This window comes from Prunus persica, chromosome G6 (assembly GCF_000346465.2).
Source record: "Prunus persica cultivar Lovell chromosome G6, Prunus_persica_NCBIv2, whole genome shotgun sequence".
Classification (NCBI taxonomy): domain Eukaryota; kingdom Viridiplantae; phylum Streptophyta; class Magnoliopsida; order Rosales; family Rosaceae; genus Prunus; species Prunus persica.
Genome location: NC_034014.1, coordinates 6,821,638 through 6,844,996, shown reverse-complemented (window position 1 = coordinate 6,844,996; position 23,359 = coordinate 6,821,638). Strand labels below are relative to the sequence as shown.

Here is a 23,359-nt window from a genome sequence, read left to right as displayed (position 1 = left end):
TTAAGCAAACAATAGAGAGAAACAAGAACTACTCCACTTGATCCATCATATATTAGCATTAATGGCTAATTCGCGTAATGTGTCGTTAGCTTTCCACTTCCACCCCACAGATCAAGAAATCATACGTTCCATTCTCTACAAGATGGTGATTGAGAGAGAGCCTTTGAACCCGTCATACCACGGCATTGTTCATGACGAGGACCTCTTCGGCACCAAAGAACCATGGAAGATATGGGAAGACTATGGAAGAGATCAACTCCATGATCAAGACTTATACTTCATCTGCCAGCTCAAGAGGATAAATTACTGCAGTTCGCGCACCCATCGCCGGATTGGCTGCGAAGGGACTTGGAGCCAACGAGTAGCCCCCAAATTGATTTACGATGGAAACCCTAATCCTATTGGTAACGTAAGAAAGCTTCGGTATAAGAATCCAAAGTCAGAGCACAATGCTGAGTGGTTTTTGGATGAATATAGCCTTTTTGTAGGTGATGAAGGTCATGATCAAACTACTCCTGGTTTTGATTTTGTGGTTTGTCGATTGAGGAAGAATCATAATAAGTTCGACAGAATAAGAGCAAGTGTTCATAAAAAGACCAATAAAGCACCACAACAAATACATGAAAGAAAAAGAAAATCAATGAATGTGGTGATCAATGTTGATGATGATGATGATGAGGAAGTACTACATGGATGCTCTATTGCAAAGTCGCACTCTTCTGGTTTATGATGAGAGCAATTAGCAGATATAATCCCTGATATATTTGATTATCAGCGCGGAGGGTATTTTTCTTTTCTTTTCTTTTTTTGCAATAACCAGATCAGATTGTATGTTTAAAAGGTTATCTTATCTGGAACAGAATCAATGGCTATTTCTTGCTTGCTGCCAGGAGCCACAATGGCAACCAGGGGTTGACCATTATGCTCATCCACCGCGATTCACCGGAATCACCCACCCCTCTACCAACCCAACCTCACACAAGCACAAACAACTCAAAAACTCAATTCTCCTCCTACCCAAAGCTCGCTTGCAGGCCAAGCACATCAAATCCAAAACTCATTCTCCTATCCATCATGTTCAACAACCGGATTTTATGTTAAAAAGGTTATCTGCAATAGAACAGAATCAATGGACTGTAATCTTGTAAGACTTGGGGGTGTCAAATAAAATAGAGTCAAGGTAAGTCTAAATAAAAGAACTCAATTAATTTAGTGGATTAAAAGCACTATTAGTATTGCAAAGGATCTAGTATTGTAATGGTTTGGAGAAATTGCTCACCCAGGCAAGGTCCTAGATTCGAGTCCTATCATCCGTGTATTATGTATGAATTTAGTATATTATCGCCCCTCTCAATAGGAAATGTCCTAAAAAAAGGACTATTAGGAATCCATCTCCTCGCATTTATTACCACTCAATAAACCCTCAAATCTAGGATCATAATGAACCTATTTATTTTTACCAAATTTGACTGCATGGAAGCAAGGTTCACAACTGTTCGTGGGCTTAGGTTCATCATTGGCAGATCTAGAGAAGAAACTTGAGCAAGATTCTGTTCACCCTCTCTAGCCTTGTAGGTTGAGTGAAGAAAAAATGAAAGCAATCCCATAAGATGTGGGCTTCTCCACATGGCATAAGATGCTTAAAAGCCTATTAGTTTAGAAGGGAAAAGGATTAGGAGAGATCCTCACAGATGTTGAGGAGAATGGAAACCTTAATCCTATACAGAGAACAAAAATTTAAATTCGAGTATGGAAGGACGACAAAGGACAACACAGAAACACAACCAAACACAATCTTGACAACTAAACTACATGAACAAAGCCGAAACTATTTGTTTTGAAAGCAAATGAAAAATCAGATGAGGTACAACTATTGGTATATTCATCCATCCCCATTCAATAAATCCTAAAAATCACTAGCACTTTGCTTCAAAATAATATTCTACCATGGAGCAGTGTCGACTTATTCAAAAAGTTTTGTAAATCAGTAAGACCAGGGTCTGCCACAAATCCCAAAACCAACAGAGCATCCAGTAGACATGAACTCTAATATAAACATAAAGCTCACCTCATTCTAAAAGCTTCAAAACAAGCAAAGTAAATAATATCATGCTTAAAAGAGTTTAGAACACATCTATCTAGGGTACTTTTGTACGGTCATATATTGGAACAACAAATATTTCCATTTGCTCTGCACTCACCAAGCAATGTCAAATCCACAACGATCTATCTATAAACCACTGAGACGTTGAGGGGATCAACAAGTGTAAAATGGTGAACTCTGTGGATAAACTCAGCCCCAGCCCAAAACTCATGTTAGCCCTCCCTCCAATAAACATTATATTAATCATCAATGAAAGATTTGTTGCGATCAAAGTCAGTATTTAATGATTTGAAGATAAGCATGGGAAATGGGCACTCTATAAGAACTTATGAACACCCCGAAAAACCAACAACACCCCCCCTACTTACAAATATGGAAATAACAAACTTCATTCCTTCTATATTACACTGACAAATTGACAATCATGTGCACCTAGACAAGAAGCCTCACTACAGTAAGTTTCTATCGCGTTCTTTGCATTCTGCTGATGTTTAATCTTCTTTTTTTTTTCTTTCCATTTATTGAGATCTCAACCCACCAAGAAAAAGGATCAAGGGCATGGTTATCTGATCATACATCAAAAGTCAATGTACAATGACAAATCCAATGCAATGCAAAGTCATCCTTAACTTATTTTCTCAGGTAAAATTAGGGGAGATCATATATCAGAGTAAATTGGCCATCTATTAGTATACAAAAATAACACTATCTAGTTCATGATCGGCTAAAAATTCTCAATGATACTCAGAAGAACTTGTATGCAATTAGAAGACTAACCAATTATCAGTGATTAGTTATCATACAACAGTTTAGGCCAAAAAACAGTAATCATACAACAGTTTCGACCAAAAAACAGTAATCATACAACAGTATTTTTATAAGCACTAAATTTCCATATAAAGAACCACCTAAGATCACATGCTTTACACATAAAAGAGATTCTGGCCCTTTTGTTTGAATACAAGGGAGCTGCCTACCTGAATTGAACAGAATTATGTGATATTATCCACTCAGTCAAGAACAAAGTAAAAAAACAGGAATTTTTCAGCAAAAGCGGGCTTCTGCAATGAAAAACACCTTTCTCCAAAGATCTATTCTTTTTCTTTGGATACCGTTTTCCAATTTCAGCATTTACTAGCAAAAAGGCTACATACTTTTTATAACTATGCATCATGGAACTATGTGCACATATTCAAATCCTGTTTTCTTGTACTCTTAAAATTTTAACAAATCCAAAACGAAAATGAACAAAACATACACGAACATCGATTTGGAGCTAAAATCAAGATCAATATGTATAAAAATAAAAATAAAAATCAGAGCAAAATTAAGAACGGCTAAATACCACTTCGATTTCGTTAAAACCACCATCCAAGATCCAACCAATCCAGAGTTAAACAAAATTGAAACCCTACCAACATCAACCCTGCGAAAATTTACAGAGCATAACAAAAAGAAAACACCGTATTGTTCGATTACCGATTAAGCTTCGAATAGAGACCCGATCTGAACCAGGACCCAAAACTCAAGCTCCACCACCGGATCGGTGGAGATAGAGCTTGCCGAACACATGAAGAGCCGTAACGAAGCCGATGAAGCAAAGGCTCATGACGAGAACAACAGTCGGCGTGATCTTCAATCCAGGAGCGTCATCTGTGTAGAACCTGAGCATGTTGTTGCCAGCACCAGACCCGCCTCCGCCTCCGCCGACGCTGCCGGAGCTGGTAGAGCCTCCTATGCGACGGCGGCGCATTCCGGCCGTAGCGGCGGCAGAGCCGCGGGGAGCCATTACGCCGGGGCGTGAGGTGGAGGAGGACGCCGTCGTTTGGGACTGAGATGTGCCTCGAGCCATTGTCAACAACACGAAGAGAGCGTGAGCTTCAGAGAGAGAGAGAGAGAGAACAAAAGGAGAAATGTAGAGATCGCAATCAATGTGAAAAACGTTGAATTTATTTAACGAGGCTTAATTATGGTTGGGTTTTTTTCATTTCTTTTTTATTTAAGCTGAGTTATGGTTGGGTTAGTTAAACAGTGACGAAGATAATAATGGATCGGGAGAGTTCGGCAGCTTTGCTTTTAGTACAGTAGCAATTATACTTATTTGTTGCACATTGAGTCTTTCGCCACCTTTCATTTAGTATTGGACTCAAATGGGAATGGCCCAAATTGGTATTCAATCCACAGTTTCCTTGCAATTAATGAATGGGCTTGCATTATTAAATATCCTTCTTATAAAATTGGATGCGGAGATGATTTAGATTGGATCGGTTTCACTTCAAAATTACGATCTAATTAATTATTATAAAATAGTTTGGTTTCGGTTTGGTTGTAACAAAAATTTTAGAGGAAACCAAACCAAATCAATTTAAGATAGTTATTCCTTTTTTTTTTTGCATTTTCTCAACTTTGTTAGCTCAATTACAACAACAAGAACTTATAACTTGTTACCTTTTCTTTTTTCTTTTTTTCTTTTTCTAGCATATCGGACCATCCTAAAATTCAATATGTCATAAAACTTCAAAGTTCAATAACTAATATAGTTATAATTCAAATATCAATAACTTAAAGTTACATCCATTCAACATCCATATCTAGTTATTATCTAATGAGAGAACTACACGTGTAAAATTAAATATACAAGTATACGGTACTGTTCGATTTAGGCCAGTTTGCAAAAGCTCACAATCAAACCAAAATAAATCATTACAATTCAGTTTGTTTTTAAACCGTTTATTTTTGTTTTATTTTTAATCAAAACCAGACCAAACTAACCATTACTATTCGAATTGTTGAATTTGGTTAGGTTCGGCCAGATTGAAGACCACTACTATACAAAAACTTGTGTTCCCTACCTCTGAAGTATCTTGTAAATATCATATTTTTTGTATAAATAAAAATAATAATTGTAATTATACCTATTTGTTAAGTTACTAAATTGGCTATTGTTGGCAATGATCTCACGAGAAGAAATAATTAAGCTTATGAATTAATAGAGTATGTTTGGTTTGAAAAACTTCCTGATCTAATTCAGAAAATGTACCTTTCTTTAAACTTTCAATAAATTTCGTCTTTCTAAAATCAAAAACAAAAAATATTTACTTTGGTTTTTTTTAGTGTACTAAACTCAGATATATTATACAGATGCTAGGATTAAATACTCCAAACCTGTATACTATTGCAATAAAATTTGTATTTATAAGAAACAGAACCATGTCAATACTTAAAACAAAATAAATATTTTATCACATATACTGTAGGACCATGTCAGTACTTAATAGTTACATAATTACTTTATTAGAAAAAGGAGCTAACGTTGAAAATTTTACAAGAAGAAGCAAAAACACATGCTTCTCAGATTCACTGCCATCCTCCTTGCCAAAGTGACCCTAAGCTTTATGCAGACTGCCGCTGGGACGAAGGCGGGCCATGGATGGCACGAAGCCGCCTCCTGGTTCGCTCCATGGGGTCCTTCTGCTCCTCAGTACCGACATAGTTAACCAGAGTTACCGCTAAAATTATCACCCCCAAGCACAAAACTGCATAACACTGCCTACCCAACTTGCCCAACAAGCCCTCTGCTATCTCCATATCTCCCAATCAAATTTCTCTCTCTTTCTTCTTTTGGAAATTGATATGAATTTCTTGTATGTGATAATATTTCTAAGGAGGAGGCCGAAGGGTCAAAAGGGTACTTGGAGTTTTGATCAGAGGCGGCAAAGAAACAAGGGGAGGAGGAGGCGGCCGCCGCTGAAAGCAGAGGAAAACCAGGGGTTGTTTGTATAAGCGTTTGATGAGGCAGTGGCTGTCGTTTTGTAGCAGACTTTTATTTCGAAACTGAAAGCTTTCTTCTTCTTTTTTATGTCTTTTGTGGGGTTTTGGGGCTTTTAAATTAACATGGCAGCAAAATGGTGGGTTTCGGGGCGTGAACACACCGAGATTTCGATGCTGAGGAGGGTTATCCATTTGTGCTAGCTTCCAAATTTTAGTGATCTTTGGTGAGATGCAGGCATTGGTTGGTGCAATTTGAGTTGATCACCAAGCCAGAGTTTAAACCGCCCCACCTTGAGGTTAACTTTGTAGTAATTTGTTAGAATTCACACCAATTAGTTATCCCCGACAACGGAGGGAGACTTTAGAAAAGACCAAAAAAGAGAGAAATTTTTTAAAAGAAGCCTAAATGAACAAAATTGCCCTTATTTATTTTTGAATTTCCTAAGGAATCTTTTACATTTGCATGTCTTTGATTTGAAAGTTGAAAGATTTTTTTGTCTTTTTTGAAAAAACTTTGGCTTTTTCCAAAAGTAAAAGTTTTTTTATGATTAAAATCTAAATTTAATTATAGGAGTTTCATTGGCATGCGATATTTTAAAACTTTTAGATCAAATTTAATTGTAAAGTATTTCGTCTCTCTTCTAAATCGTTCCTCAAATTAAGATCAAATTAAGAGTGTTGATAGGAGGAAAGAAAACAAAACAATCATTGTTATATATGTGTATATACACTGGCGGACCCATGAATATTTTAACGGAGGTGCAATTTTGAAATTCTAAAAATTCTTTATGGATTGAACATCTAAGGTTTTTACTTAGATTGACCTTAGGTCTCTTCATGCATTCATATCATACATGAAAAATTATTTTATGTAAAAATATTGACTAAGTATGAAAAATGATTTTTCGGAATAATTATTTTCTCAAGATAATTTTTGGCGGCTTTTATTCCTTACACATCAAATAAGAAAACTATATTTTATGGGATTTTAGTATGAAGTATATATGGACTTAATGAGTCATCATTTTTAGCCTAAATCTTATTTTGCACTAAAACCGATTTTTCATATATGATTTGGTGGGAATTTGATTTTCTAGTATTTTTATTTGAATTCAAATGGGAGGTACTTCCTTATTTACATTGTAAACTTAAGTAAATTGAGTAATATAAAAATAAATGAAAGTAAAATGACAAAGACATAATATATATATACCAGTTGAGTAAAGGGGCAATTTGAAGCACTTACAATGGTTTTTTGGGTGAAGAGAAGTACAGCTGCACCTCATTGCGCCTTAATAGGTCCGCCACTGTCTATACATATATATATATATATATTTCCGTTTTGAACCAAATTAAAGAACAAAAGAAGTAAAGAAAAAAAACAATATTATACAAGACAAAATGCAAAATCTAAGGCTTGAAGTATCTCCATTCGCTTCAATTAAATCGCCATTGTACAAGCAATTACCATCGTCATTGTCCCAATCCTCATCGATCTCTAATGGCAATGCAACAAAATTCCCTCGACGCATGCATGCACATATTAATGTGTTATATACTTTGCCTATTGTCAAACGAGAAGTCTTTGGTCCGTCCCATACTAATTTCATGTTGGGTTCGAGCCAGTTGACTGGTTATTGTTGTGGTAGGAGCTGCATGAACCGAGTTTGGTTCGTTGACATCAACATCCCTCTCATGCTCTACATTTCCCAATTCGATTTGGTGATGGTGGGAGGATGAAGTACCATCCACATGGAGGCGGTGTGACGGGGAGGGTGACTCCGTGTCCCAACGTTCACCCTCGAAGTTTGATCTTCGTGGTGAGTTGTAGAAGCTGTCCACCTCACTTCGATAATTCCGGAGGAGGTGGATAGGGGACATGTGGTGGGATGGGGTGGCTGGCCTACTAGACATTGGGGTCACGGACCCTTTGTTATGCTTTATGTGCTTCCTTGCCGTGTGATGCCAGTTGCGTAGGGCAGCGGCTACTCTTTCATTGAATATGGTCGGCTTCATGGTTGAACCCATCTGTCGAAATCACAAATATATAAAGTCATCACAATTTATTTCAACGTACTTAGGACTTCAAATATATTTGGTAATTATTTTCTTTGTATTGTTTGGTCTCAATTATTAGTAACGTATAATGAAAGCATGTTTAAATGTGTGATTCATATAGAAAACGACAATACATCATACTTTATTATTCAGATTTGACCAAGTACTCAAGTTATATCATCAACTTAATTAAGTCTCGTTGAAACGCTATCATATAAGTTAATGATTATTCGGTCTAATGACATTTAGTCTTCATTTTAATTAAATCATTACCTGTGTGACAAGGGCATAGAGCGGGAGAGTGACATAACTGCACAGAATCTGTATAAGGATCCTGAAATGTCCACCATTCGGTGAGTGTTAGAACTTACAACACTTACACAATTAGGAAAGTATGAATTAAAGGGCATTAAGAAAGTGAGACTCACCCCATTGAAACTCTGATGATTATGTCCTCAATGTGCTCATGGAAGCAAGATTTCAAACTAAATTCATACTGAAAACACAAAAAAGTAGCAGTGTTTTAATTTTCTTATACACTTATCTAATCTCAAATTAATTAACCGATTAAGGGCTAAAAACATGTAGCTTACCCAACTCCATGCAAAGAAAGCAAGCTGGAAGGCGTTCTGCAAGTGATAAAAATTGAAAGATCATGCAAAAATAATGGTCAGTATATATGAGACTTGACTAATTGTAAACCCTAAAAATTAATTAAGTTCATGTGAATTAATTTAGGAACGCACCTGAAAGAGAACAAAGTTGATGAGATAGAGAATGAGGCGAGGCCGGTTGAACCAGAAGAGGTCATCACCAGGTTGAACCACCGGAACCCCCTTCACCACCTCTCCTCTTTCTTGGATTCTAATACCCATTTTGGTTATGATCACCTGTAGCTTGGTCCCCACCAAGAGAATGATCTGCAAATGCAAGTGCATTGTCCACCGTTAGATCCATCTTATGGTTGCACTGTATAAATACATACACTATAGCATTGGAAGGAAGAGATTTTGCTTACAATCAATGGGATAAAGGGTAGCCAAAGATAAGAATACCATCCTGTCCAAAAGAAATTCAAGAAAAAATAATCAAATAATTAATTTAATAAAAAGTTTAATTTCAAGTATGAAGAAAAAAAAAATTTATTTATACTCACCGTGAGTATTGAAGAGTAGAAATATCACAGCAAAGAACCAAATTGGAGGGCTGCAATTTGAGACAAAAAAATATATATATAAATTAATTCAGAATTTATAAGGAAAGAAAAGAAGAAGAAACCACCAAATCACATCACTCACCTGATTCCCACAACCACCTTGAAATCCTCTTCAAGGGATCTGTTTATGTATTTTTGGAAATTGAATTTCTGATGGCTTTGGGGTGCTAAATGTGCCTGAAATATTGTTACAATAATTATTTTACAAAATAATGTATTACTCAGAAAATAAAAAAAAATAAAAAAAATCTTTTTGATTAAAAATACTTACCATGATAAACCCATGCCGCAGGGTTAAGTAATCAACTTTAGGAACCGACCTAACAAATTGTCTGAAAAAACAAACCTGCAATAATACATAAAAATAATATAAAATAAATGGATAAAGGCAAAAGAAATTATGAAATAAAATAAAATAACCCAAAGTCAACACTTCAATAAATTAAGGACAAACCCAACAATAATTTTTTTTTTTTTAAACGAGATAAACTTAAAAAATAAATAAACAAAAGTCTTCGACTTCCACCATGATTGGTTATTTTGTGACACATTAAGATCTCTGGTAAATACAAAATCAAATTAGGTGTCCTGTAGAAAAGTCAAACTACTAGAAAAGGAGGAAATTGCCTTGGGCATCACCACCCCCCAGTCATTGGCAAACTTAGACCGCCACTGCCAGTTTGTATTGCCAAGGCTTTCTTATAGAATGATCTATTCTATTTTGACATGTCTTTCATATGATTAATTATAATTTGAAAACATAACATGTCCATTATTTTATAAAGTGATGATATCGACACTCTCGATTTAGCTTCTAACGCTTTCATCGTAAAAGCATAAAAACTATAAAACACTTGTGAGAAAAAAGTTTTGCAACAATTTTTTAGGGTCATCGGCAGAAAAACGTAATGCCCAAGGGTCTAAGGTCTTCTACCTCTTGACTGCCATATATACAAGTCAAAAAAGGGTTTCATGGTGGAGGTTTTGATTTCTTGGAAAGCTGATTTGAGGTCTGTTTTTCTTTTTCCTCCAAATTTCTAGAAGGATCCTCAGCCCTATATTGAATTCAGAAGACAATGCCATCGAACTGAGAACTTGGAGAAAATGTGATGACTCGAGATATATATATATATATATATATATATATATATATATCATCTTCTCCGCATTCTTGGCACTCTTTTCCATGGCCCCACAAAAGCACCAAAAAGCGCTTTCACACCACTCATATATAAAAGCACTTAATCAAATATACATGGCTGTGATCGAATCCTGGTGTTTCTGCTTATATCTATTGCAAGATATTTTCTGTATAAAAGGACGGGGGGCGCATTGTTTCCACACTAAAACACAAGACCTATCATTTTCGTAATTGTCACGGATGCTACATATTTTTTTGTTTTCCTCTGCCCCCCTAATAATTTATAACTTTTTTTTTTATTTATAAAAATGTTCAACATGCCAAATGTTTAGTTGACATTTAAAATTTAAAAAAAAAATGTTAGAGGACCCTTCAAGCACAAGAAAAGTTTGCCTTATCACGACTATGTACATTCTTTTCTCTATCTCTTTCATCACGTTTGATATATGAGAAATAAAGAAAAAAAAAAAAAAGTATTTCATGTATGTGTTTTTCTCTTCAAGTCGGTAAGAATTTTAGAAATTTACACGACGTCTTACTTGTTATGTAAAAGATGAATAATACTAAAGACATCAACTTATTACACTAAATCTCGAACACCGACTATGACCATGTTTTATATACTAATCCAAAGGCTATTAGTCTCACCGGCAACTTTTAATTTCCTTTTTTAAACGACATCTAAGTGAGAACGTGGCACAATTATGCTAGGCTAACAACAATCATTTGATTAGTGACATTTGATTTGATAAAAGCACTAGCTCGAAGCCTCTAAAGTCTAAAAAGTATAATATGATTAAAGTACCGTATCATACAAGCTAAGGGTGATCGCTCATTTTTGTTTTATTCTTTCTAAATAAATCTTCATTTATGTTACAATAAGTTATGCGTGGGTATTTATATATCCATGTCAGTGTGAAAAATGATTATTTTCTTGACTATCTAACTAAGGGAAAAATTATGAATTTTTCAATAGGTGGGTTAGCTAAAATTATTATCTTAAAATTTAATAATATTTTTTGTACTAACAATTTCTATAATTTTTCTAGAAATAAAAATATACATTAAATCATATAAATCATGCTATTTATAAACACAGGAAGCAGAAAAATTTGAATTAGAGCCATATTATTCACAAAAGGGTGAATTTTATTTAGAAAAATGCTTATCTTTTGGAGATACGTTAATGAAAAAAATATTAAAATTGATGTTTGGGACAAATTCTGACACCAAATACAAATGTGGAAGACCTTGACTATGCCTATTAGTGTGGTAGAATATGCAATTGTATATTATTTATTTATTTTTAGTTTAAAATATTAGGCTATATATGTTTAATTATTTTTTCCCTCAAAACCTTCCCTAGGCTATAGCCTAGGGCAATCCTTGGGCAAGCTCCGCCCCTATATCTAACACTGATTAAATGAGAAGACTAACATAAATTTATGTGCATAAAAATATATTAATTCGAAGTCAAGCACATGCCGATTAAACTGCATATTTGAAGGTTTAAAGCTTTCAAAAGTAAGTAAAAATTTGTTTGTGTTTTACTAAATAATTTGACATGTTATGTTGTTATGTTTTATTTTGAATCACGCTGATAAAATAAAAAAGATAAAAAATAAAAGGAGGAGGAGAGAGTTCTTACTATCCACATGAGTAAAGGTGTTTGGGTCCAGTAGCTTAAATGCCTCCTCCCAAAAGATGTGTCCCTTGCAAACCTGAACCTCTCTGGGTCTGCCATACACGCAACACTACAGTCAATTTGCAAGACTCATTGACTCTGTATGTTGTTTAAGAATTAATTTCATTTTCTAAATGTAATTTAAAATCACAATTAGACAACTACATGACTTAAATAATCCAATATTTTATGTTAATTATTTTTCTTATCAAAATATTTTATTAATTTGCAACACTAACCATGCGAGAATTGATATTCAGCTGTTCTTGTTTCCTTTTCCCACCGCTTCCAGCTTCTCATCTGCACTCACCAAATAGTCATTATTGTTAATTAATGATTAATTAACGATTTAAAGAGATTAATTAACTTGTAAGTAAGTAATTTATGGGAAATTACCTTGGCTCTTCCTAAAGCCATGGTGAGGATGCAATAAAGGATATGGAAAACGGCCAACACGAAGATAAAAATATGCAGTTGATGAATACCATCCGCGGATATAAATGGAACTTTCCCCTGCAAAATTTCCAATTCACATTGCGTGAGCCTTCCTAAATTACAAACAAATTCTTAGAAAAACATAAATATATTTGCATGTCAATATATGAATAATTTTCGCTAGGCGTTACTGATTGACCGGTACCGAATATCAATTCTCATTACCTAGAATTTTCTTGAAATGTGAATAATTTTTTGTCAATTTTTTTTCCGAAAATACCTTTTATTCACTCCAAAAAAAATCATCATGCAAATGACTACTTCATAACTTATTTAGGAAAAATCAATTTCCTTTCGTACGACGAATGCACCATGTATATTGGCTGATATTTTAGTTCGAGGAATTAAAAAAAAGAAATGAAAAGTAGAAGAAAAACTTGAATTGTAGATTAAAATAAGTGGCGGACATTTCATTCGTACCTTTGCTGCACATTTGTCGGTGCCAGCAGCCGCCAAAACGCGGCGTACGCCAACATCAGACTGATTGAACAGTGAGAGTAATCTCCTACTTGGGGTTTCATCGTCATGCTCTGTATCCTTGTCCTTGTTCATTTTGGTTTCTTGCTTCTTGCCACAAGGATGCCAAGTGTTGCCAAGTTTCTCTGATATGCAAATGTTTGATATGGGGCCTTGTCCTACTGTTAGGAGCAAGGATATGAACCCCAAAAGCATGAGCTCTATAACAAACACAAATTAAACATGTATTAGCTTTAATAATCTCAATTAAGCTTTGGTTAATTAGTGTAATTAAGATATGGCATGAATTCGTACCTGATTTGACCTTTTCTAGAGCTTCATGGAGAGCTCTTTTGTGTTTCTTCTTCAACCACTGCAAAAGAAATTTTAAAAAAATGGTGCAAGAATTAGAAAGAAGAAAACCCAGAAGACGGTCGGGAAAACCCGATTGAACAACTTCATTAGATAACCTTCGACAATATATACAACTAAGACATAGTTTACCTTTGCTACGAGTTCGATTAAGTGCTCAATGATGATTGAAATTAAGACCAAAACAAAACAGACTACGGCAACAGCCCATGTCGGCGTTTGCTCTAATGATCTTCCTGAGGTTGCGGCTGCCATGTTTGCTTCTCAATTTAGCCCAGTTGAGAAGAAAACATGAAATAAAGGAACCCAAGTGACCAAATGGATGAGAGACGGAGAGAGAGAGAGAGAGAGAGAGAGAGAATGATATGAAATGTACAGAAAAAGGTACAAAGAGGTTGCGGGTGTTAAAAAGAGTTGAAATGAACTCATGGATAGAAAAATAGAAGCGACCCCAGGGGATCATTTTTGACTTCCCAACGCGTTTGGGAGTTAGACACAGACAGAGAAAGGCTGAAGCCGGAATGAGTCCTTGACTTGATTAAAAAGATCAAACACAGTTTTCTTTGACTGAATAATAATGTTACCCCTTGATTTAAAATATGGGCCCTACTATTTATTTATTTAATTTGATCACCACCGTTAATCACTTCCCAAGAGTCAACCCTCCCTTCACAGTATATTTCTTTAAGCAGATGAAATCTCAAGCTGCTCATCCCAAATCCAACGGTTCATAATGGACTTCACGGACAAATAAAAATTTAGTTTCCTGACGAATTACGATAATATTTTATATTTCAAAAACAAAAACAAACAAACAAAATGTATGGTTCGAATATGTTATGAAGAAAATTCCAATTACAAACCGATCTTAGAGAGACAAATTGACTGACTTGAGGGTGACAAGGGTTAACAAATCATAGAGCAAGTGCCAAGTCAATGGTTATATACATGATTTTCAAATTATTGTAATACATTATTGACTTGGTCTGTACATACTAAATCATTTTTGCATACACCCATACGTATGGTATAAAGAAAGAGATTTGGAATTCAAGTAGTTAAAGAAACAGTTACTTTCTCACTTTACGTCTTGTATTCAAACACTCCATTTTAAGTAGAGTTTGGAATTCAAGTGGTTCAGAACAGTTACTTCATCATCTGAGGTCTTGTATTCAAACCCCCCCACCTCAAATCGAGTTCGGAATTTAAGTGGTTAAGAGTAATTATCTCTCCATCTAATGTCTTGTGTTCGTTCGACACCTCAAATATCACTTGTATATAAAATTAAAAAAGATTGAATAAAATACTACACAATAGTGGAAAACGGAGCTCAATGGTTTTCTCATTATGCCTGCCATCTTAGATAACCATAATTCTTTCTTTTAATTCCTTTTTTAATCTAGGGCATCGAGAAGCTTAGCCTTTCCCGTATGAAGGAAATTGGAGCATTTTTCTTCATGTGCATGGAGAAATTAAGCTTTGGGTACACCTCTTTGTACGTGCCTTTCATCTTTCATTTTTGTAAGTTAATTCTAGTGTGTATTTTGTGCAGATCTTATGTGTGTGACTATTATTGTAGACTGCAAATAAATATTCAAATAATAATGTGGTGGGTGGAGTTTCAAATGATATTGTTGTTTTAAACACGTTGACGAAATAAACGTTTGAAATCGAAAAACAAGGACGAGGTGTTGCTGAAATATATGCATTGCCTTTACAAATTCACACACCAAAAGATGAAAAGTTGCCAGATAAAATTTTCCTTTGGCTTAATTATTACAGTTTCTTATTTGTGTTGACAGTTTAAAACGTGAACCAGCTTAACTTTGACGGATAAATTACTCCATTTCAAGGCAATGGAGATTATAATATATATGTCAAGCCCTTGGATTTGGACTAAGTTGAGAGGAAGGGTGTGAAACTTATACTGGTGAAGGTAAAAATTGGTAAAGGGTTTGATCCCTTCCAATAAATTTAAAAAAGTCGCTTAGTCAAGAAATTATCTCACGTGTACAAATTTAAAATGTTCAAAGACAATATCTTTTTGCTGCGTTTTTAGTGAGGACGTATTTGTTGTAGAAGAGTAACTAAACTGGTTGATCTAATTTTTTTTTTAATTATTAATACAGAAAAAAAAAATATTCGAATTAGGTCATCTTCTAACAATAAAGAAAAGAAGTACTACTATAATACACGGCAAAGATATTTTAAATGAAAAAGGTTGAAGGCTTGAAGCATACAAAAGACTTGGCAGGATGGGCAATTCTGTTGACACATTGGATTAAATTCTACATATCCATCACTTTGTAAAATATTTTGGCTGGAATTAATTACATTTTCTGTTCCCTTAGTTTGGCTATTATTTTACATTTTGGTCTTTCTCGTTTCAAACAATTTTAATCTTGTAATTTTGTTTCATTTGGACTTATCGAACTCAATGCGGAAAAATGCAACTCCCTAGATGTAAGGGCATTCTGTCTCGTTTTGTCATCAAACGTTATATATATATATGAAACTTTTTTGAGAATAAAAAATATTATTTTATGAAATTAGTACACCCTAATTTAAAATTGATAAAAGTCCCCTTGATCTCATCTTCCTCATAAATTGTGGTTTTCTAATCACTCCATGACCATATGTTTGAACCAATCCTTTTTCTTTTTGCCACCATATTGACTAAACATATATAACTAATTAAATTTATGGTGTGTTTACTAATCAGGAATTGAATTCCACCTATAGAGGATTCCTGCATTTACTTCACATCAAGAAATTGAAAAGTAAGTGGGGCTCACACAAAATTAGGAATTGAATTATTGATTTTGGAGGAATTCAATTCATGGGTAGGAGGTGGTAATCCAATTCCTGGAGAACTAACCTATTAGAAATTCATCTTTTTTACCCATTATATCCTCACACAATTTTCAAATTTGTCATATACTTTAACCCAACAACTAGGATATTTTAGTAATTAATACAACTCCTACCCCAATTCCATTTGATTTAGTAAACAACTTTAATAAGAATCTAAAATCTAACTCCCCTCAATTCATAGGATTTAGTAAACAACTTCAATATGAATCCGAAATCTAATTTTCCTCAATCCAACTCCCTCTCAATTCGATTCATCATTAATTCAATTCCTCCTAAACATGCCATTAGAGAAATAAACACAAAACTAAGATACCTTTGGGATGTCCACGTGGACTGGCTTAGGCAGCCAATGATACTAGTCGAGAACTATCAACATCCTTCTCGTGTTGTTCTTATCTATTTCAACTTCGAAAATTCAACCTAGATTAGAAAGAGAAATTAATTAATTTTTTTATAAAAAAAAACCAACGGTTGGCCCAACTAATTGTGACCTTCTAGGAGATTCCATCACCATTTTGAAGTCCCTCTTTCAGGACACCTAAGGGAACTTTACAAATTGAGAATTGACCAACAAAAACCCATCCTGAATCCCACGGCGACAATTTTCTCAATTATTTGTAGTTACTGTATTTTCATAGCAGCCATTTCTGACGCACCAAACCAATTAATCTGTAAAACTTCTGTTTAGACTGGTTAAGGAAATTAATAAATATGTATATATATATAAATATTCAATAAAATTTATATAAAAAGAAGGAGAAAAATTATGGCTCTTGATCCCATGATTCAATTTTTTTATTTTATTTTTAAACTCAACGATAGAGAGAGCTTCAAGTGGCTTTATAGCTTAAATGGCTAAAAACATTAATTCTCATACTTTAGTTCTTATACAAACCTTCTTTTTTTTTCTCAAAGACGATAGTATTTTATTGATAGGAAATGACGAACAAGTACAAAAATCAGGCTATGTTCTAGAGGATTAGGCGAGTTCTCTACACCAAATGGACATATGGTCGTCAAACTACAAAGTAACCTACCCTCTCAAACCTTGCTTCCGTTAGAGCCCCCTCTGCCGACATACCCGTAAAAACTACATGTTACAATCCTCATACAAAACATCTACAATAAAATTTGAAGGCTCTTCAAACCAAGACAAGGAAGTCTCAATGTAAAAAAGCATGCTATGTGGTGGGCAACAACATATTAGTGGTTTGCGGGATATGGATAAATTCATCCCTACTGATCTGCAGCATCAAACTCTTTGATTCTAATTTAATCTAATATAAATTACGTGGAGGGAAATCCGTACTTGAGTTCTTTGATTTCCTCATCTCCTAAAATTGTTTTAAACTCTTATTCAAACTATGAGTACAAGCAACTCCAACAATGCCCCTTAACTATATTTTAAGCTAAAATACCTAGTAAACAATCTTTAATAACCATTTAAAAATTATTTCTCGAACCATACTTTTTATTTTAACTAATTATAATCTTATATATATATATATAGTTATTCTCTTGTGCAAAAGTAAAGCACATTTATTTTTACAAATAAATTCAAATTGATTTTGTTTTACAACAATTGAATATATGTTCGAAGAGCCTGTGTTCCTCCTGCTATTTATATCTAAAGATGGAACTATATATAGTATTTCTCATCAGCCTTGTATAATTGGCCAAGGAGCCAAGATGCTGAAGTTGGCCAACCAGAACTCTAAAGCTCTCGCATCATTTTTTTTTTTTTTTTTTAAGTGTCGATTACAGCATGTATATATCATGTAATTAATACCAATTTTGTCTAATCGATCAAATTATTATTTACAAGTTGGTTTTGGTATACGAACTCATGATGGGGCATCGCTTGAAAAAGACCTGAAGTAGTCTTTTGCCCAGGTTCATGCTTAGCATTATTCCATACGTCTGTCATTATAGTTTTACAGCAACTGCCGTGCAAATGACCGTGGAAAATGCAATGATTTAGTCTTTAGAATTTTAGGCCGTTGCCTTATGACGTGGGCCCTTCTCCCTCCTAACCGACGAAATTTCTTGGTCTTGTTCATAGCTAGCAGCCTAACGTGAGGAATATATATCTACATCTCAATAATGCTAATTTGTGCTACATTATATGTGGGCCCCATGAATGTACGAGGGACTTACCTGCATTAGAGAAGTAGTCAGCAAAATGATAAGTAAATATAATACAAATAACAACATACTCTATATATATATATATATATATATATGCCAAAATAAAAAATAAAATTACAAACACCAAACTTGCTTTAAGTCATGTCTCATAGTCGGATGGTTTTATTCTATCCGTTGTATACTCTTATGATGTTTAATAAAATATAGCTCAATGATGTATGTAAAGCCAAATTAGCAATGTAAATAAATATATGACTCAGTCAAATTAGTCAGTCTGTCACTAAGAAGTCATTAAGGATAGAAAACCAAGTTTTTGTTTTTGTGTATATTTTTTTTAATCTAAACATCATTCTTTTGACGGCCTATCTCCTTGGAAGTTTTCCAAAATGATCCCCCTGGACGTTGAGTGACCTTTTTCTTTTTGCTCTTATTTTTCACAAAAAAACGTGATGCAGCATTTCTTCTTTATTCTACATGATCAACTTTGTATGAACAGTTTATATATAGATGATTATTTAGGAAAAAAGAAAAAAATATTATTATCCAATATCTTTATTATTATTATTTATCAGTCCCGATCTCTTGGACTACAGGGGTCCAAGAGATTTACATTCAACGGTTCACTCACTCTTGCACTTATTTTAAGAAACTTTTTTGAACCGTTGAATGTTACGTCCAACTGTGGATGACCACAATTTCTTGGACCTCTGCGGTCTAAGAGACTAGGACTGTATTATTTATATAAAAAACTTCGTGTTATTGTATATACATGTGACATACCTCAACATGCAGAACTGAATTAGACAACCATTTATATGAGTGAGAAGTGAGATCAAATACCTCAAAGTATTTAGAATAAAAATGGCCCCCTGCCTAGAGGCATACATACCCACCAAAAGTGGTCCAAAAATGAACAATATTCACTCGTTTTCTTCTTTTCACTCTTAAAAGAAGCTGCTTTTTGTTCTTTCCAAGAGCACATTGCACGTTTTGAGTTGATTTGGATACACATTGCAAGCAATTCATGAGCCAAGTCTTGGTCCTTTTCAATTCAACTATAGTTTCCCATATCTTCCATCTGCTTGCTTCTCATATACTGTTGAGGACGGAGAAAATTACAAGAGTCGAACTCTTACTGTGAATAAAGACTCTGTCACGGCCGTGGGTCGCGGGGCTTAGATGTATAAAGCTATAAGTCTCCTGACATTGTCAATTATTTTTATATACTATGAATTATAGCTTGTTTTCCGTTTCAGAATTAATAAAGGATGTGGTGCACTATTAACTGCTTCTGCTCAATCAGAAAGAGCTATACGCGTACCATCCTAATTGTGAGCCACACAATCGTTGTCCTTGTCCCAAAAATTCAAGTTCTACTGGACCAAGAAATTAAAGTAGGGCTTTTTTCTTTCTGTTTACATTGGGAGGAAAGACAACCCACCATGGGAAAAGTGAAAAGGGGAAGTCACAAGTTCACAACCACTGTGGTGGAATGGAACCCATTGGCGCCGCAATAGGGCTTTCACCTTGCATATCCTTTGGCTTATGGCATTCTATGGTACTACGTCGAAACTTCATTAAATGTGCTGAAGCTGAAATGCTGATAACAGAAATTTGTACGTGGAATGGAAGAAAGCTCTTGTCAATATGAATGTGGACTGGAGTGGAGTGGAGTGTTATTTGGGCGTGGACATGGCGTCGCCTACAGGAAATTACCGGATGAGTTGTTGGTTTCGAACACATAACCTCTAAAATTCGAAGCTGTCAAAAATGGGTTAATAATGTATCTCAGAATTTAAATCATCCATGCAAGTGGGCAGTCCCGGAAAGATACTAGAGCAGATGCCATGGTCTTTTTATATGTTTATGATTTTCTTCAAGTAAATATTTTTATTCAAAATCACAATAAATTATCATCTATAAAATTTAAGCTCAAAATCATTCCAACAAGATATCACTTGACCAAGCAATCGTATAAGAAAATTAAGTAATAAAATAACCAAATTGTCTATGAGTTCATTCCAACAAGATATCACTTGACCAAGCAATCTTATAAGAAAATTAAGTAATAAAATAACCAAATTGTCTATGAGTTCTCCTCCTAACAGAACATCCGTTCTTTCTTAACGAATATATGGGTCAAGAGAAACTCCTTCTCACTCAGTTTTCCTAAGCTTTGATTTCATTTAGTTTCTGATGGGTTAAACATAAAATTGAAGTTGTGCCCTAAATAATCAATTATGTCATTCTATACTCATCAAATATGGGCTTGTTTAGGAGTGATTGTCGATAGACCAATAATCACTTTTATGGAAAATCACTTCTCCATATAATCACTTTTAGTGATTTTAAGTGATTTTATGGAGAAGCACATGGAGATAGGGCTAGGCATAAAAAAATGGAATACTGAAACCGAACCGAAACCATGCCAATCTCATGTCGTCCCGTTTGGTGTTGAAGTGTAAACGGGATGATACCGTGTCATCCCGTTACTGTTTGACACGACACCGGTTCCACATTTCTGATCCCGTTTGGTGCCATACCGTACCGAACAGTATTTTGTGAGTCGTGATATTTCCGTTAGGTTTTTTTTTTTTTTTTTGGGGTTTCTTTTCTTGGTTTGTAATTTAATTTGTAACCAGCATTAAGGGTTGCTGAGTTACTTTGATTTGTAAATTTTATTTAATTATATGAGATTTCCATTTTCTTGGTTTGTAATTAATATGGCAAGTCTTGATTCCATTTCTTGGTTTGTAATTAATTTGGTGGCAGGTCTTGATTGTTGGTACTTTGTTTGTAGTTTGTATGAGATTTTCCTTTCTTGGTTGGTCTTGAATCAAGACTCTTGATTGTTTGTTTTGTTGTATTAGGCTTGATTTGGAAAAGCCAATGTAAATGTATTCAATGTATCATATAATTTGGCAGGTCTTGAACAAGACTCTTGAATCTTAATTGTTTGTAAACTTTGTATCATGCTTGATTTATAAAAATTGCAAGATTTCAGAAATTTTGCAAGATTTTTTATGGTATCAACATTGATACCGAATCATATTGGTCCAGTTTGGGTTCGGTATGGTTTGAACGTGTTCTCAAAAACTCTCATCCCATAGTCATCCAGTCTCGATTCCCCTATCCGGAATTGACACCGGGATGACCTTCATCCCATATTATCCCGTACCGTACCCAACCCTACATAAAGATGCTTCTTTCCAAAAATAATTATGTCCCATTAAGAACCACTCCCAAACAGGCTTAAAGGTCCATTATATCAAAATGAAAGAGCACCACAAAAAAAAAAAAAAAAAAAAAGGGCATGTGTTTTGTGCCCATTATAACGATGCCGTTTGTTGTGTGACAAAAGAATGAAATGGGCCAAACATTGAAAAGTGCGCCCAATCAAAATGAAGACAAAACAAATGGGGCATTCCGAGAATTGAACTCGGGACCTCTCGCACCCTAAGCGAGAATCATACCACTAGACCAAATGCCCTTGTTGCTTTTTCACGCAAAGTAATATTATTATACTGGAATTTACTTTAATGGTCGTCTAAACAATGGCATTTTAATTATATTATCGAAGTAATATTCATTCGAGCGAGCGACCAAACAATAAAATAGTTTCATAATACGCGTGTTATGGGTTTATTATTTATTTTGTTTTTAGTTTTGTAAATTTTGAATAAATTTTCATTAGCATTTAGGAGTAATTGCTAAAATTTACGAAGTGGAGTTTCTTGGGGGTAATAGTTACTTACTAGGAAGTAGTATATGCTCTGCAAACCTGAGTTAGTGGAGTCTTGTTGCAGTCCTATTTTTCAGATTATTAGTTGTAAATGTATTTAAGGAGAAAATTTTACCTATATATCGGGATATCATTATGACGCTATTTCAAGTCAATCACCTATTATGTATTTTAACTTTTCGACATGACAATGTGTAATAGGCTTGAGATACCATCATAATGACATCCCTGATACATGTAAGTTCTTCTCCTCTTTAAGTCCATGTAGACTTGAATAAAGAGAATAAAGATAATTAGAATTGTTTAGTCAAATACTTTAGTTATTTGGAGGTCAAGAATTACTCCATAAAAGCCCAATTCCATAAAAATTCATTGTTTTTTCCTTACACCTTGGATTGGACTAATTTCATTGTTTTATCATTTGACCTTCGATTGGACTTGGGTTTCATCCTGACCTTGGAGTTGCTTGACCCCGACCTTGGCTTGGATTTTAGACCACACCCAAACACAAAGGGCTCGTTTGGTACACATGACTGTCTTGGCATGGACTATGCTTAGGGACTGGTTTGGCTTGGCTTTGCTTGGTCTAAGTTGGATAACACTTATCCTGCGTTTGGTGTATGTTTGGACTAGGACTATAATTTTTTTATTTTTTCAAAAATATCTATATATATGTATATATGTATTTTATAATATATATAATATATATGTATATATACATACATATAATATATATATATATATATATGTGTATATACATGTATATAAGTATATTATAATAATATTATATATTTTAAATAATATAAATCTACATACATATATATAAGTGTATATAGGTGTATATATGTATATTATAATATACATGGGTATAATACATATACATATATTTATATATATGTATGTATATTATAATATATAATATATATATGGGTATGTTATAATAATAATAATAATAATAATAATAATAATATACATGTATATACGTGTATATATGTATATATACATATACATTATATATATTATAAAATACATATGTATATATAATATATGTATAATATATGTATATATATTATATATTATAATATACGTATATACGTATATACATGTATATAATATATGTGTATATAGGTGTATCTATATATTATAATATATACATGGGTATAATACATATACATATATATGTATATTATAATAGATAATATATATGGGTATGTTATAATAATAATATACATGTATATACGTGTATGTATGTATATTATAATATACATATATACATATAGTATAAATATACAATGTAT

The 23,359-nt window shown here is 34.0% G+C and overlaps 3 protein-coding genes and 1 non-coding gene across 4 annotated transcripts; 1 reads left to right on the top strand and 3 right to left on the bottom strand.

Annotated features, from left to right (window-relative positions):
* LOC18773089 (NAC domain-containing protein 68) lies at nucleotides 62–730 on the top strand. Its single transcript, XM_020565645.1, has one exon. The coding sequence runs from the start codon at nucleotides 62–64 to the stop codon at nucleotides 728–730; it is 669 nt and encodes a 222-aa protein (XP_020421234.1).
* LOC18771982 (protein transport protein Sec61 subunit beta) lies at nucleotides 3,428–4,111 on the bottom strand. Its single transcript, XM_007206108.2, has one exon. The coding sequence runs from the start codon at nucleotides 3,954–3,956 to the stop codon at nucleotides 3,630–3,632; it is 327 nt and encodes a 108-aa protein (XP_007206170.1). The 5' UTR covers nucleotides 3,957–4,111; the 3' UTR covers nucleotides 3,428–3,629.
* Nucleotides 7,055–13,678, bottom strand: LOC18773580 (MLO-like protein 6). Its single transcript, XM_007204919.2, has 15 exons — nucleotides 13,430–13,678; nucleotides 13,241–13,298; nucleotides 12,890–13,146; nucleotides 12,371–12,487; nucleotides 12,214–12,274; nucleotides 11,939–12,027; nucleotides 9,421–9,495; nucleotides 9,232–9,326; nucleotides 9,090–9,139; nucleotides 8,952–8,992; nucleotides 8,680–8,853; nucleotides 8,527–8,562; nucleotides 8,362–8,429; nucleotides 8,207–8,267; nucleotides 7,055–7,903 (listed from the first exon to the last, which is right to left on the bottom strand). Exons 1-15 carry the CDS (start codon nucleotides 13,550–13,552, stop codon nucleotides 7,427–7,429), a joined length of 1,782 nt encoding a protein of 593 aa, XP_007204981.1. The 5' UTR covers nucleotides 13,553–13,678; the 3' UTR covers nucleotides 7,055–7,426.
* Nucleotides 21,738–21,809, bottom strand: TRNAP-AGG. Its single transcript has one exon. It is a non-coding gene; the product is annotated as a tRNA-Pro (tRNA).